This window comes from Penicillium robsamsonii (genome assembly GCF_028829455.1).
Source record: "Penicillium robsamsonii strain IBT 29466 chromosome Unknown utg000006l_segment0_segment0, whole genome shotgun sequence".
Classification (NCBI taxonomy): domain Eukaryota; kingdom Fungi; phylum Ascomycota; class Eurotiomycetes; order Eurotiales; family Aspergillaceae; genus Penicillium; species Penicillium robsamsonii.
Genome location: NW_026643224.1, coordinates 1,329,819 through 1,345,147, shown reverse-complemented (window position 1 = coordinate 1,345,147; position 15,329 = coordinate 1,329,819). Strand labels below are relative to the sequence as shown.

At 49.0% G+C, this 15,329-nt stretch overlaps 8 protein-coding genes across 8 annotated transcripts; 5 read left to right on the top strand and 3 right to left on the bottom strand.

Moving 5' to 3' along the window:
• Positions 1-951: 951 nt before the first annotated feature.
• N7447_010257 (class I SAM-dependent methyltransferase) lies at positions 952-2,237 on the top strand (the record flags this gene model as incomplete). The annotated part of the gene is made up of 6 exons (XM_057234519.1): positions 952-1,022; positions 1,079-1,135; positions 1,269-1,310; positions 1,360-1,485; positions 1,540-1,752; positions 1,805-2,237. 6 exons carry the CDS (start codon positions 952-954, stop codon positions 2,235-2,237), a joined length of 942 nt encoding a protein of 313 aa, XP_057081803.1.
• Positions 2,238-2,764: 527 nt separating this feature from the next.
• Positions 2,765-3,394, bottom strand: N7447_010256 (NUDIX hydrolase; the record flags this gene model as incomplete). Its single annotated transcript, XM_057234518.1, has 1 exon — positions 2,765-3,394. One exon carries the CDS (start codon positions 3,392-3,394, stop codon positions 2,765-2,767), a length of 630 nt encoding a protein of 209 aa, XP_057081802.1.
• Positions 3,395-3,845: 451 nt separating this feature from the next.
• Positions 3,846-4,706, bottom strand: N7447_010255 (formyltetrahydrofolate deformylase; the record flags this gene model as incomplete). The annotated part of the gene is made up of 1 exon (XM_057234517.1): positions 3,846-4,706. One exon carries the CDS (start codon positions 4,704-4,706, stop codon positions 3,846-3,848), a length of 861 nt encoding a protein of 286 aa, XP_057081801.1.
• A 1,091-nt stretch (positions 4,707-5,797) lies between these two features.
• Positions 5,798-7,417, top strand: cbhB (putative 1,4-beta-D-glucan-cellobiohydrolyase; the record flags this gene model as incomplete). Its single annotated transcript, XM_057234516.1, has 1 exon — positions 5,798-7,417. One exon carries the CDS (start codon positions 5,798-5,800, stop codon positions 7,415-7,417), a length of 1,620 nt encoding a protein of 539 aa, XP_057081800.1.
• Positions 7,418-9,308: 1,891 nt separating this feature from the next.
• egl2 (putative endoglucanase) lies at positions 9,309-10,427 on the top strand (the record flags this gene model as incomplete). Its single annotated transcript, XM_057234515.1, has 4 exons — positions 9,309-9,377; positions 9,430-9,494; positions 9,541-9,638; positions 9,685-10,427. The coding sequence occupies 4 exons, from the start codon at positions 9,309-9,311 to the stop codon at positions 10,425-10,427; spliced, it is 975 nt and encodes a 324-aa protein (XP_057081799.1).
• A 204-nt stretch (positions 10,428-10,631) lies between these two features.
• Positions 10,632-11,243, bottom strand: N7447_010252 (carboxymuconolactone decarboxylase family protein; the record flags this gene model as incomplete). Its single annotated transcript, XM_057234514.1, has 1 exon — positions 10,632-11,243. One exon carries the CDS (start codon positions 11,241-11,243, stop codon positions 10,632-10,634), a length of 612 nt encoding a protein of 203 aa, XP_057081798.1.
• An 850-nt stretch (positions 11,244-12,093) lies between these two features.
• On the top strand, positions 12,094-13,291 carry N7447_010251 (lactonase family protein; the record flags this gene model as incomplete). Its single annotated transcript, XM_057234513.1, has 3 exons — positions 12,094-12,346; positions 12,408-12,881; positions 12,936-13,291. 3 exons carry the CDS (start codon positions 12,094-12,096, stop codon positions 13,289-13,291), a joined length of 1,083 nt encoding a protein of 360 aa, XP_057081797.1.
• A 243-nt stretch (positions 13,292-13,534) lies between these two features.
• Positions 13,535-15,193, top strand: N7447_010250 (putative alpha/beta hydrolase; the record flags this gene model as incomplete). Its single annotated transcript, XM_057234512.1, has 1 exon — positions 13,535-15,193. One exon carries the CDS (start codon positions 13,535-13,537, stop codon positions 15,191-15,193), a length of 1,659 nt encoding a protein of 552 aa, XP_057081796.1.
• Positions 15,194-15,329: the final 136 nt, after the last annotated feature.

The following is a 15,329-nucleotide window of genomic DNA, read 5'->3' as shown; positions in this document are numbered from 1 at the left end:
CGTCAATATGTATTCCCCGGGTCTGTTCAAATATTTGAACAAATTGGTCAAGAGTTGATGGGTTGCCTTCAGGCATCGTTCCTGGTCGATACTTTCCAAGGGCCAATGAATCTCAAATATTAATTCACAGAGGTTATACAGAGCTTGCACAGTTTCATTGTAGTCATTCACAAGATACACCACTCGAAAACGGGTACTGCAATACCGAATGAACCTTGATGTGCAGACGCCGTGGGTTACATACATGAATTTTCAAGGTTGCGTTTATGACGGGGTCCATGCTTTGCCGCATTACAACTCGGCCTCGGCATAACAAAACAGCTCGTCTATTACGATCTGATCAAAGTTGGCCCCTGGGAACATCGCAAGTAGGTAGTTGAGTCGAGCGTATTATCATTTGAGAGGTTCGTGCAGCTCGACCTACAGTATAAGTCTGGTAAATTGGTCACATATCCACGGGGTAGTGTAGGGGGTTCTAAGATGATATTTAAATTCGAATTTGACCTGTCAGTAATATTTTATCAGAGGGTTCCCGAGTATTCCGACTCTAAATTGCACAGATAACTATGAATACATCTTTGAGAATACATACGTAGTATACCCGTTGAAAATAAAGTACGTGAATAATAAGCCAATAGGAGATCCAGGGGAAAGCTGAGAGTTCTTCCGTGCGGGACACGGGAGCAGGTTCCAGGTAGGTTTGACGAAATTACCCAGTTGAGGAAAGCGTCAAGAGGTTGCGGTTTTGTTAGCCAATCAGCAATCCCCTTACCGGAAAAGTCAAAAGATATCCATGGATGAACCGGGGGCCCACGGGTTATGTAATATTAACGTTTCCAAGGTTGGTCTCTCTAGTGTTCCAGAGCTTTATTCTCTTCTCTCTCCTTATACTCCCCCATATATTCTTTTCCTTCAGTCTCCAGGTATATTTGTTGATATATGATGAAAAGCATGGAGCCCATCGCTGTGGATCCAGACTTGTACGCTCCTGAGAGCGCTTATAGCCCCGATGACTGGCACTCGTGAGTTTGCATGTGATTGTTGGATATCTTATACTTCATTCCTTACGCCGCATTAGGGAGACAACCTCGATTAAATCATCAATATATCGTGGTTTGATGGACAACGGCAGGCGGTAAGAGCTTCACAGATTGGATCACTTAGTGATATCTAACAGAAAAAATAGATATCAATCGCTTTCAAACAAAGAATATTGGTATGCGGTTGAAATATCACACAAGAACATACATGGACTCATTTCTTTACAGTATCCCGTCTGATGAGCAACAATTTGAGACCTATGAGGCAGGGTACATAGTCCAATCCTTATTCAGAACACGCTCCTGACCATCGTGGCAGACATCTCGTGGATCTCATCATGGATTCGGATCAACCAAATCCACTGTTTCGATCACCCATCGGGGCCGACCGAGAATGCCCGCTACAGGTTCTCGATATTGGAACCGGAAAGGGCACTTGGGCCATGTACGCCGGACCGTTCCGACCCCAGTGAAAATATTAAATACTGATCATTCCTAGCGATGTCGCTGATATGTTCCCGAATGCGACTGTTCGAGGAGTTGACCTTTTCCCTCCTCCGGTCACCTGGATGCCACCCAATTGTGTCATCGAGGTCGATGATGTGCTACAAGAATGGACATGGCGCGAACAATTTGATCTAATTCACATGCGCAATATGATCGGATCATTTGACTCTCTCGAGTGGGATCGTGTTTACCAGCACTGCTTTGAGTAGGTTATCGACAGATCCGAGTATCTTTGGGCCAATCTAATCGTATAATAGCAAAATGGCCCCTGGTGGCTGGATCGAGCAGATCGAGGTCGGCCCTTTTATCACAAGTGATGATGGGAGTCTCCCAGCTGACAGTGCTTTGTCCTCGTGGGGCCCACTTATACAAACGTGCGGTGAGAGCGCTGGTCGCTCTTGCGATATCGTCCTCACCATGTCGGAGAGCATCAAGAGCGCAGGATTTGTGGACGTCCACGAAAAGGTTTACAAGTGGCCAATCGGACCATGGCCCAGAGACCAAAAATTCAAGGAAGCAGGCATGGTCAATTCCCAGCACTGGATGTCTGGTATGGAGGGGTGGTGCATGTGGCTGCTAACGAAATTTGGAGACCCCGAGCCATGGACTAAGGAACAAGTCCATGTATACTGTGCCAAGTTACGCAGTGAACTCAAGAATCCTTATTTCCATGCGTATCACAAAGCGTAAGTTCTGATTTTATGGTTCAAGTTCCGCATCTACTGACCAGTACAGGAGAAGAGTGTGGGCTCGCAAGCCGATGCCTGGTGAAGTCCCGCCTAGGTCATCCACATCCAGTTCCAGCACTGCTAGAGCAAATCCATGAACCCAGCCGAGGGTTCACTTGTCATATGATTTACTGGGCATTGGAACTCCGGTGTCCTCGTTCTTCACGGATCCTCTCGATGATCGGGTTTGTGTCTTCGTTTATGTATATATCATGTCCGTCACGAAGTAGCTGTTTTCTTTTTTTAATAATACTTATCGTCCATTACCCCCCCACCCCATTTGCTGCATACTAATTTCACCTATACAAGTGGTGGTTGTGCGCGTCTTGTACTTGATGCTCTAGTAAAAAATGAGACACAAAACCCAAATAACCAAGACAAGTGGGAAAGGGAGATTTAAAATCCCAATTCCAAACATTCATCACAGCTGGGTAAAAAAAAGGGAGGAGCGTGCTGAGTTTGATGTGCTATGGATAGGCCTTTAAGACTTCACTCCGCGAGATCCACGGTCCACTTCTTGCCCTGGTGTTCTTCAACCAATTCAAAAGCCCGGAGGATATTAGGTGCTTGGTGGCCAATTAAGGGCAATGGGAACCTGTATGGACAGTTGGGGGATTGAACAGAAAGCAGAACATCCTCTTTTATCGCCCAGTCGAATTTCTGGTGCTCCAATCGCTCCAGTTGAACAGGTATTTGGAGTGTTGGCACCGATTGCTGCTTTCCACCTGACCATCGCAAGGTCTCTTGAACCTCGACAATGAACGAGTACTTAGCAATACGGATTTTGCCACCATTATGGCGATGATGTTCCCAGCAATCCACCGCGACGAGATCAATAATGTGAGACACATGCAATCCACTTTCTTCTAGCGTTTCGCGCACAAGGGAATCGAGTAATGTTTTGTCGGTTTCCAGCTCGCATGCACCTCCGGGGCCCTCCCAACAGCCAGGCATTGAGTCTGTGAGTGCACGCTGAAGAAGAAGGATACGCGGGGTGGGATCGGCATGAGAGAAAATGTAAGCGCCAACACCAAGCCCTTCAAATTCAGGTCGAGCGGCGGCGAAGTCCTTGAGAGGGATGGTGAAGTATTCGAGATGAGGAGCAACAGTATAAGTCATCTTAGTTGGACAAATAGATAGGAAATGGAATCCTTCTTTGGGCAGTGCAGATGTTGAGTTTTATCTTCCCCGCCAAATACGAATACGCCTGAGCGCTTGTTTACGGGAAGGGGGGGAAAAGCAAAACCGATGGACGATGAACAATCAAGAGATGGAAAAAGAAATTCTTAAGATAGAAGGCACCACTATAACCTTGGGAGTACTGCCAGCCCTACGGTTTGGGGCTGTGAAGTCCAATGAGTCATTGTATTTCAGACTATTTATATATATAGATATATATACATTGGAGCTTGAAATCTATTTTGGTTTTGGTTTTCTTTTCTTGGTAGTCCCATGGCCTATAATCTTGATCATAGAAGTATCACAGAAAGGATTGAAGGGGATGATTTAAAGATGGCCGAATGTGCAATATGGGAATATAAAACCACAGAGTTGGTAGAGACTCAATATCTTAGTTGAAGACAACAGTCTTGTGGCCGTTCAAGATCACACGGCGCTCTGTCACGTACTTGACAGCAGTGGCGAGCACATTGCTCTCCACGTTGCTGCCGGCATGGGTCAGCTCCTTGGGGCTCATGCCGTGGTTGACCCGAACGACGTTCTGTTCGATGATCGGGCCCTCATCTAGGTCACTGGTGACGAAATGGGCAGTGGCGCCAATGATCTTCACACCGCGGTCGTAGGCCTGGTGGTAGGGCTTAGCACCCTTGAAAGAGGGCAGGAAGCTGTGGTGGATGTTGATAATGCGACCGGACATGGCGGAACACAGGGTTGGGGACAACACCTGCATATACCGAGCCAACACAATCAAATCAATGTTGTGTTGGCCCACCAATTCCAAAATCTGGGCTTCCTGCTGCGCCTTGGTATCCGCGGTGACGGGGAGGTGGTGGAATGGGATATTATAGGTGGCCGCGAGGGTAGCGAAATCCGGGTGGTTGGAAACGATTAAAGGCACCTCAATGCTCAACTGGCCAGTGGATTGGCGAAATAGCAGGTCGTTGAGGCAGTGGCCAATCTTGGAGACCATGATCAGCACGCGGGGCTTTTTCACAGTGGGGTTGATCTCGAAGTTCAAGGAGAATGACTGAGCAGTGGGCTCGAACGCAGTGCGCAGCTTCTCAAGTTCGGGAGTTTCATCGCCACTTGCAATCGCAAATTGTGTGCGCATAAAAAAGCGCTTCGAGGCAGGATCACCGAATTGCGACGAATCGATAATGTTGAGGTTGTTCTGCACGAGGAATGCAGTGACCGCGTGGACGATACCGGGACGGTCAGGGCCGGAGAGGGTTAAAATGAAGCTAGAAGCCATGTTAAATGAAAGGACGGTGTTGAATCCGCTAATATTCCTTCAAAATGTCTAGAAGGATATAGAGAAATTGCGATTCTTTTTTTTTGTGATTCCCACTTCCGGTTTCGGCGATGACTCATCTGTCGGCATTAACTTCCCACCTACCCCAGTGGCCGCCTAGTGGATCGGCTTTCACTTTGATCTTCACTTTGATCTTCCCTCGATCTTCATACTTGATCTATTCGTCCCTTGATCCATACCTTTGGGACTTGGACTTAAATTCGATTCAAAAATGTCAATTCGACAGTCTTATTTCATAAATCGCCGGGTTGCATAGCCGTTTCTCTCGCGCGACCAAAAAAAAGCCACTCGGCACCAAAATTATACATTCATCTCACCTACACCAGTGTCATGAGACTACAAATTAGCAGCAGGCCTGTGCTCGGCATTGGATTCCTGCTCGTGATTAAACCAAATTGCCTTGGATACGCTAATGCACTACACCCAGCTAGTGCAGCTAACGCAAATTACCGAGAGTTGGAAGTCTGCCCCCGCGATCTACTTTCTGCAGAATCCGGGGAGTGACTACCTGGTCACGGATCTGAGGTATTTTACTAATCCGGATATGCCATGTTTCATTTCTCCCAAGGCGTAGACGACATGGCGTTGTCCCTACCTAATTTGGAGGCTGGCAATTTAGCCGCCAATGGCTTTCAATTCAATCTAACTAGTTGCATTGTCGGTGCCTAGTCTGACGGGCAGCACACACCTTTTCTCTTCAAGCGATGGATGTAATCTTCACGGGCATTGCGGTGTGCCACCAAGACCCAGGGCGCCTCACTCCACAAACTCACTGCATCTACTTGTGAGGCCTGTCGCGGGGTCTGGGGAACGCCCTCCGTGTCCCCGGAGTGTTTCTTGCACTTCTCCATTAGGAAATATGATACTTTATCGTCATACGGTCATACGGACCGTAGAGCCGTGACATGAAGCTCAATATGAGTACTTTATCCCATTGAATATAAAAGGGACTCTATGTCCATGTGAGTCTCCAATTCCTCATCAATTCATCAAAACCTCACTCAACCCGGTACACATTGACATTGGACATCATGGCCTCCGCTCTTTCCTTCAAGATCTACAAAAATGCCCTGCTGTTGGCTGCCTTTCTCGGGGCTGCACACGCACAGCAGGTGGGCACAAACAAGCCTGAAGTCCATCCGTCTTTGACATGGCAAAAATGCGCTGCTGGAGGAAGCTGCACTTCCCAAAGCGGCAAGGTTGTCGTCGATGCCAACTGGCGCTGGGTTCACAGCACTACCGGCTCCACCAATTGCTACACTGGCAATGAATGGGATACCACTATCTGCCCAGACGATGTCACTTGTGCCAAGAACTGTGCCCTAGAAGGTGCTGATTACCCGGGCACTTATGGTGTTACGGCCAGCGGCAGCTCTTTGCGACTGAACTTCGTCACCCAGGCGTCTCAGAAGAACATTGGCTCGCGTCTCTACCTGATGGCGGATGATGAAAAGTACGAAATGTTCCAGCTTCTCAATCAGGAGTTCACCTTCGATGTCGATGTCTCGAACCTTCCCTGCGGCTTGAACGGCGCGCTTTACTTCGTGTCTATGGACGAAGATGGTGGCATGGGACGATACCCTGCCAACAAGGCCGGTGCTAAGTACGGTACCGGTTACTGTGATGCGCAATGCCCCCGTGACCTCAAGTTTATCAACGGCGAGGCCAACGTTGATGGGTGGGTGCCCTCTCCCAACGATGCCAACGCTGGTACTGGTGATTACGGCTCTTGCTGTGCCGAGATGGATATTTGGGAGGCCAACTCAATCTCCACGGCATTCACGCCCCATCCCTGCGATGACCCAGCCCAGACTAGGTGTACCGGAGATTCCTGTGGCGGCACATACAGCGATGACCGCTATGGTGGTACTTGTGACCCTGATGGATGTGATTTCAACGCCTATCGCATGGGTGACCAGTCTTTCTTTGGTCCGAACAAGATCGTTGATACTACCTCCCCCTTCACTGTGGTCACTCAGTTCATCACCGATGACGGTACCTCCACCGGCACCCTCTCGGAAATCAAGCGCTTCTACGTGCAGGATGGCAAGGTTATCCCCCAGTCTGTGTCGAAAGTCGACGCTGTCACTGGCAACTCTATCACCGAATCCTTCTGCAATGCTCAGAAGTCCGCCTTCAAGGACACGGATGTATTCACTAAGCATGGTGGCATGGCCGGTATGGGGGCAGGTCTTGCGGATGGCATGGTTCTGGTGATGAGTCTCTGGGACGACCACTCGGCCAACATGCTGTGGCTCGACAGCACCTTCCCGACTGACGCCTCTTCTACTACTCCCGGTGCTGCTCGTGGTAGCTGCGACATTTCCTCTGGCGACCCTGTCGATGTTGAAGCCAACCACCCCAACGCCTACGTTGTCTACTCCAACATCAAGGTCGGTCCTCTCGGTTCGACTTTCGACTCGACCGACCCAGGCTCCGGCACTACCACCACCAAGGCCACAAGCTCAATTACCACCACCAAGGCCACAAGCAAAACTACCTCCACCACTACTACCACTACCACTGGACCGAGCACCACCGACGCTCCTCAGTATGCGCAGTGCGGTGGGGTTAACTGGACTGGTCCAACCACCTGTATCAGCCCCTTTACCTGCAAGAAGTCGAGTGAATACTACTCGCAGTGCCTGTAGATAGGCAACTCTTAAAGAGTTGATTGGAAAGTTGGAGAATGGAGGATGAAGACAAGAAGCTTGGGAATGATTGGATCAATTTGTGTCTGTTAGATTGATTGTACTTTTGACATGATTTCTGAATTTAAGAGTTTCATTCTGGTTTTTGAAATTGAAGTCCATGTTTATGTTTATTTTCTATTCTCTAGTTCTAACCTGTTCTCTCATTTGTCTTTGATCCTTTCATACGTGATCACCCCATAGTAGACTTTTACAGCCTCCTTTTCTTCTTATACAGTTCTAAATAGTATACACCGTGCACAATACCATATTGTACTTCATATTACCTTCGTATGATCTCATCTATTTGCCTTCTCGAACAGTCTCTTTTTTCCCCCGTACAATATCCACTTTGGTATAACCAAATTCCCTACTGTTACTGTTATCTTCCCATCAGTGTCGGCTTCCAACCCAATTCCGTCAAATTGAAGATATTAAAAGTAAGAATAATTTATCCGGCTCCCGTGAATAACCGGTGCCCGTTGACTCCAATGTCAGCACTAAGGAACCCTTTAAGCCAACAAGTCCTGCAGGGCATATCCCATTATCCACAGACCCAGCTGGTGCATGTGGCGCTACACCTTGTTCACCCTGAAGAAGCCAGAAACCGGAGACTGCTCCGACTAATCAAGCCACCTTGATTTCGCCTGCACGTTGGGCGCTTCCTCTTTCTCAAGTACACGCTAAGATTATATGGGCTGATTTCATGCAACTAGTGCACGTCCGGTGATTTCGTGGGGAAATTGCATATGCGGGGGAGACTATACTCTGCCTAAGTCTGGGGAAGAAAAAGAAATATTCTACATGTATATACAACTTTGAAGCGACATAGCAATTAGCAATTAGTCAAGCATTTCGATCATCAGGGATTGTATGCGAACTCCTCTTAATGCCGATGATCATCTCCTGTTTAGTATCTGGTGTTTTATCCCATAATCCTTACAGTTTTGGTAGGACGAGCGGCCTAGTGTTAATCTATTTGAACAAATCAGGTCCTTAATACCTTGGTCAATCTTACCCCAATCGATATTATCCCGGTCAATATTATCCTTCCCCGTTAGACCCGGATGTATCCCCTGAAACGAGCTAGGGTAGTCTGACAAGCGTCGGGGGCTTGGCAATGCTGTCGGTAATATAGGACACTAATTTATCATATTTACTTTCCGGAGTACTATATTGCGCTTCATTCTTCAGTCTACTACAGTGGCGCCCTCCCATATCACCTCAAATCTCCGACATTCCAGCCACCAAGCTTACTTGTAAAGCCGTGCCGAATCCGGAATACATTTTTCTCAGATATTCATTCTTCAGACTTATTCTAACTCGGGTGGCGGTCCGCAAAAAAACCTAATCGAGAACGTGAAGATAATTCTCCGTCTCTCCGGGCGAAAATGTTTGCACTACCAAAGCTTCACAGTTTCAGTCGTAAGGGGGCCATTCGTGATCAGGGAGGTCGGTCCTTGCCGTTATTGTCTAAAGTAACTTCATATAAACCGCATTTTGCCTCCTCATGAATTTACATTCCATAGCGTCCTCGAGAAATTTCACCTTACCAAAATGCGGTATACCTCTTTCATTGCCATGGCTGGAGTTACAGGCCTGGTGATGGCAGCACCAGGACCGTCCCTATCAAAAAGAACATCTTCCTTTGTTTGTATGAAGTGTAACGATTCTAATGTAAACTGGATATCTGACCAGGTCGTGGATAGGGTTCGGTGCAAACGAAGCTGGCGCAGAGTTTGGGAGTGGAAACTTTCCAGGAGAACTGGGCACTGACTATATCTGGCCATCGACCTCGGCCATTCAAGCTCTGAGGAGTCAAGGGATGAACCTATTCCGCGTTCCCTTCTCAATGGAGCGGTTGGTTCCAGGAACTCTGACGTCGAGTGCGGATCCGACCTACCTGGCTGCATTGAAAAGCGTATGTGGTGTAACCTCCCATACATCAAAGATTGATGCCAATTTTGCAACAGACTGTCAACTATATCACGTCTACCGGTGGATATGCTGTTATTGACCCTCACAATTTTGGAAGATAGTAAGTTCCGTTGCATTGCGTGGAGTATTCGTCTAACGATATATAGTTATGACAATATCATCACCTCGACTAGCGACTTTGCTGCATTTTGGACGACGCTCGCATCTGAATTCGCGTCGAATGACAAGGTCATCTTCGACACAAGTGAGATACACTATTCCAGCCCTAAAGACGCACACTGACTTTGTAGACAATGAGTTCAATTCGGAAGAGCAAACCCTGGTGTTGGACCTAAATCAAGCTGCTATCAACGCTATCCGAGCTGCAGGAGCCAAGTCGCAGTACATTTTTGTGGAGGGGAACTCATGGAGCGGTGCATGGACATGGCCAACGGTCAATGACAATATGAAAGCCTTGACAGATCCACAAGACTTGATTATCTATGAGATGCATCAGTATCTTGACTCTGACGGTTCCGGGACATCAGAAACCTGTGTTAGCTCAACTATCGGCCAAGAACGAGTTGTGGCTGCCACGCAGTGGCTTAAGGACAATGGCAAGAAGGCCTTCTTAGGTGAATTTGCTGGGGGTCCTAATTCTGTCTGCAAAAGTGCCGTGACAGGTATGCTTGATTACTTGCAAGCGAACAGTGATGTTTGGCTTGGCGCATCTTGGTGGTCAGCTGGACCATGGTGGGGAGACTACATGTACAGCTTCGAGCCTCCTTCTGGCACAGGCTATATTTACTACATAAGTCTCCTGAAAAATTATTTCCCCAGCTCGGGTGGCTCAGGCGGGACAACCACAGCAGTCACCGCCACCACTTCCACTACTACCACCAGCGCCACCACCACCACAACCACAACTGGACCAGGCACCACTGGTGCAGCTCACTATGCACAATGTGGTGGATCTAGCTGGACCGGAGCAACCACCTGTGCCAGTCCGTACACCTGCCAGAAGCAGAATGATTACTACTCGCAGTGCCTATAGGTGGTTTAGGGTAACAAGAGAGGATATAAGGTTTAGCATTGAGGTCTTATATTGCTAGTCTAATTTTGATTCATCATTTATTCATTATCCAAACTTTCTATTTACATACTTGTAGTGGCTCTGACAATGTTGCCCATATCATTCATCAACAGTCTCCTTGTGTTACAACAACGTTTCATTTGAGCGTCACCGCCCTCTCACCTCCTATAGAGTGGCAACCAACTCATTCACGCTCTTCATCTCGCGAGCATTGTTCTCGCCAACGTCCAGCGCAACCAAGAACCGACTCACACAGTTATAACCGGCGATGCCGGTGGTGAGCTCCACGATCTCGCGGTCATTGTACCCAACCGTCTTCAATTCAGCAAAAACATCATCTTCAACTCTGATTGTGCGAGTCATCTGGTCCGTATAGCGTAGAACGGCGCGCTGTTGCGGGGTGAGTGCGCTACTCTCAAGCCCGGCAATATCACCCTCGGCGGTGCAAGGTAGGGTAAGAGCAGCGTGCAATTGATCTGGCTCGATGCCACCCCTCAGAGCCAGTGGAGCGTGAGCGTTCCATTCGTAGATAGCGTTATTTAGTACGGCGACACGGCAGACTGCCAACTCCATGATACCAGAGTCGACCAGAGTACGCGATCGAATAGCTCCGATGAAGCTGTTCCAGCCATCGGCGACAGGTGGGCTGTGGAGGAGGGACAGGTCAAGTGGGATCAAAGGACGGGGGTTTCTGCGCTCCGCAATGCGCGCATAGATGTCGGCGGTGTCGGGGGGTGCATCGATAGGCGGAGTGGAAGGAGCGTAGGGCAGACGCATGGTTCTTGTATGATTGATTCCGATTGATTTGAGGGTATATTTGAGGATAGTCAGTCTACGTTGAAACCTGTACATCAGAGGTCGGTTTAAATGTTTCCTTCCACCTTTACAGGATTGCGGGGTGGTCGGGGGATATCGTTGATGCCGAGGGCAAATATCTTACCCGCCCATGTGGGGGAGTGTTTCTCCGGGGTATACGTGCGAAATATCTACCCGGTATACAACATAACATATAGAAGAGAGACAAGCCGAATGACTGATAAATGAGACGACTGAACAGGTTATATAGATATCCACCAGATCCACGTAGTTGGAGGTTGCTGTTTGGTATGTAGATATATATAGGTATATATATAACTAGATGTATTGGTTGAAAGAACACAACTTGGGCACAATATTGGGTCGACGCGTATATACTGTATGCAAGCTGCTAAAAAACATGATGGTGTGATATTGCTAGTTAAACAACTAGCTGAAAAGCGTGGGAATTGCTGTTTTGTGAGGATTGCCTGGCTTCACTATAGATGCGTCTACCCCGGATTACGGGAGAAGGCACTTCAAGAATATGATAGGCCTCCACAAAAGTGACTAGGTGTTTCAAATTACATTCATATCCACCTCAAATATTCTGCAGTGTACTAGAACAATTAAAAATAAGCCAAAAGTCGTGATCCCAACACCGGCATTGCAGTAAAACACACTCCCGCGGGATGCCGCCCCTCGATGCCGATATCCTCCCCGCATGTGGATAACTTCCTTTCAAATCCTCGACGTGTACATGATTTGTTCTGTCTTTCCACGAGCATCTGCCTCGATATCTCGGTCATTTTCTCACTCCTCAATTGTCAATATGAAGCATCATTTGATGGTCGGTACCTGGACCGCCCCCGGGCGCATCTATACCGTGCAATTCGATGATGAATCCCTCACGCTAGAGTTGGTTAAAAAGACCGAGATTCCAGAAGCGGAGCCCATCTCATGGATGACCTTTTCCCACGATAAGAAGACGATATATGGCGCGGCTATGAAGAAGTGGAACAGTTTCGCCGTCAATAGCCCGACAGAGATCGTCCACCAAGTGTCGCACCCGGTTGCTGGTCACCGTATGTCCACACAATCCAATTCCTCTTCCACTTGCTAACCTACTCTTTTGTTTCGCACTAGCTCTGGCTCCCAGCAGCGAGACCAACACTCGTGCTATCTTCGTGCTGGCCGCCCACAAGCCTCCTTACAATGTTTACGGCAACCCTTTCTACAACCACGCTGGGTACGGCAACGTGTTTTCTGTCAAGTCCGACGGAGCTCTAGACAGCAATATCCAGAACTATGAATACGTTCCCAACACTGGTATCCACGGCATGGTGTTCGACCCCACGGAGACCTACTTGTACTCCGCCGATCTCACAGCCAACAAGATTTGGACGCACATCAAGGATCCCCAGACGGGCCAATTAGCACTGGTGGATTGCCTCGAGGCTCCTGATGCCGGTGATCACCCCCGCTGGGTCGAGATGCACCCAAGCGGCAAGTACCTGTACGCGCTGATGGAGGCAGGCAATCGACTGGCAGTCTACGTGATCGATGAGCGCACTCACAAACCAGTATTCACTCATATCACATACCCGTTACTGCCTTCCGGTAAGTGTTACTGACCGAAAAAGGCGATCGATGTCAAAACAACTAACTTATTAGGTCTTCCCCCACGCAACAAGTACCGCGGCGATGTCACTTTCTGCACCAAGGGAGGAGAATACCTTTTCGCCACTACTCGGTCCAACCATTTCGATGTGACTGGCTACATCACCGCGTTCAAACTCGGCTCGCATGGCGAGATCGAACGTCAGCTCTTCATTAACCCCACCTCGACTAGTGGTGGTCACTCCAACGCCGTTAGTCCCTGTGATTTCAGCGACGAATGGCTCGCACTTTGCGATGATCAGCTTGGATTTGTTGAAATGTACCGCTGGCGCGACGAGAAGTTGGCACGCGTTGCACGCGTGGATATCCCCGAGCAAGGATTTGGTATGAATGCTATTTGGTATGATTAAATTAGATGCAAAAATACCAATATATACCCTATAAAACAGTAGAATGTGATTATATAAAATACCCGAAAAGGGAAATATCGGCAGTCAAGTTCGGGTTTTACCTTCACCCGGATGAGGGGCAATTCTGAGAGTGCCGGTATATTATTTTATATGGGAGGTCTTGGGGATTTTAGAGACCTTTTTAAGACCTTTATCTTTTACATTTGAATCTTTTTCTTCAATTTCCTCTTAAAAGCCTTCATAATGCCGACTCCCGGTCTTCTCTATGTGACAATGCAGCCCAAGGGCTCATTGCCAGATACCCAGTTCCATGACTGGTACAACACTGAACATGGACCTCTGCGTCTACGACTGCCCTTTGTCACGAATGGCTTTCGCTTCCGTGCCACCGATGGAGAACAACCTGAATATGTGGCTTTGTACGATATTACCGACATGGACGAGTTGACTCGAGAGACCTACTTGGATCTAAGAACCGACTTGATTAAGACCGAGCGGGAGAAGAAGACTATGGCACAAATCGATGTCGGCCGTTTATTGTACGATCTAGTGGATGAGCGCAGTGACCCCAACTTCCGCCCGCTAGAAGATCAAGCCGATACAGATGCCGAGACACGGGGTAGCGTCCTCGTCGCCATCCGAGTGACCACTCACCCCGACCCCACCAAACAAGCTGACCTGGAAAAATGGTACCGTGAGGAACATTTTGAAATGCTCTCCCGTGTGCCTGGATGGCGCCGGAGTCGCCGCTTTGTCACTGCCGCGATCGATTCCGCCCCACGCGAATCGCTGACTCTTCATGAGTATGCTCCCGTCAATGGTCTTGGGGGCGAGGCTCACAAAGCCGCCATGAATACCCCATGGGGATCGCGTCTCATGAGCGAGGTGGTCACCTCTAAGAAGCGTCGCGTATATGAGTGGTATTACACCTTTGGCCCTGCTCCCCGTGAGCTCACTTCGCTAGCTGCCTCGGATGTCATTGGACCTTGGAACTCCAATGATGGCCGCACGCGCACATTTCCCTCGGCCGTCCGCCCGGCTGTCGAGTCCTTCGTCACTACGTCTGATGGGGTTGAAATCCCCTACCGACTGGAGGGCAGCACTGACCCCTACGCGCCTGTGGTCGTGCTGAGTAACTCCATCCTGGTCAACTGGAATATCTGGGATCGTTTCGTTGACGCCTTCTTTGCTCATCAACAGAACCAGCGTTACCGTGTCGTGCGTTATTTGACCAGAGGTCGACGCTCGCAGAGTGGTGAGCAGCCTGTCAACATCGATTTGCTGGCCTCTGATCTGGCTACATTGCTGGAGGCTTTGCGTGTGCCCCCCAAGGCCGCTCGTTTGATCGGTGTCAGCTTGGGTGGCGTGACCGTTTTAAACACTTCTCTCCTCCACCCGGAGCGCATTGGAGCTTTCATCGCGTGCGACACCAACTCTTCTGCCCCCGAATCCAACCGTAAGGCATGGGGGGACCGTGTCGCCATCTGCGAGAAGGAAGGCTCTATCGACCCAGAGACCAAGGAGCCCATTGTTGGCGAAGAGTTGGCCGAGGTCACTACCCGTCGCTGGTTCGTGCCGGAATCATACCAGGCCCAGCCTGAAGTCCTTGCCGCGGTCAAGGAAGCTGTGCGCACTAACAGCTTGAAGGGATTTGCGCATAGCGTACAGGCCCTCTGTGCCTACGATATCCGTGAGCGCATGGCTACTGCCACCGTGCCAGGTCTGTTCGTCGCTGGAGCCAATGACGGTGTCTTGCCCCAGACCATGCAGAAGATGGCGGCGGATCTACGTGGTGGCGCCGATCTTAAGATAATCGACCGTGCTGGACATCTGCCCATGGTGGAGCAGCCTGTGGCATTCGCGGAAGTTGTGACTGAATTCCTCGGCAAAATTGATGGTTGATTGCATTTGTATGGGTTTGTAGATAGATTTTTGATCCCCTGTATGGCCTATGATGAATTATGTTCACTGAATATTCACCCGACATGACCATATCTTCCCTTCCAACTGCTTGTATGGAGTATTATTCCGCTGATCA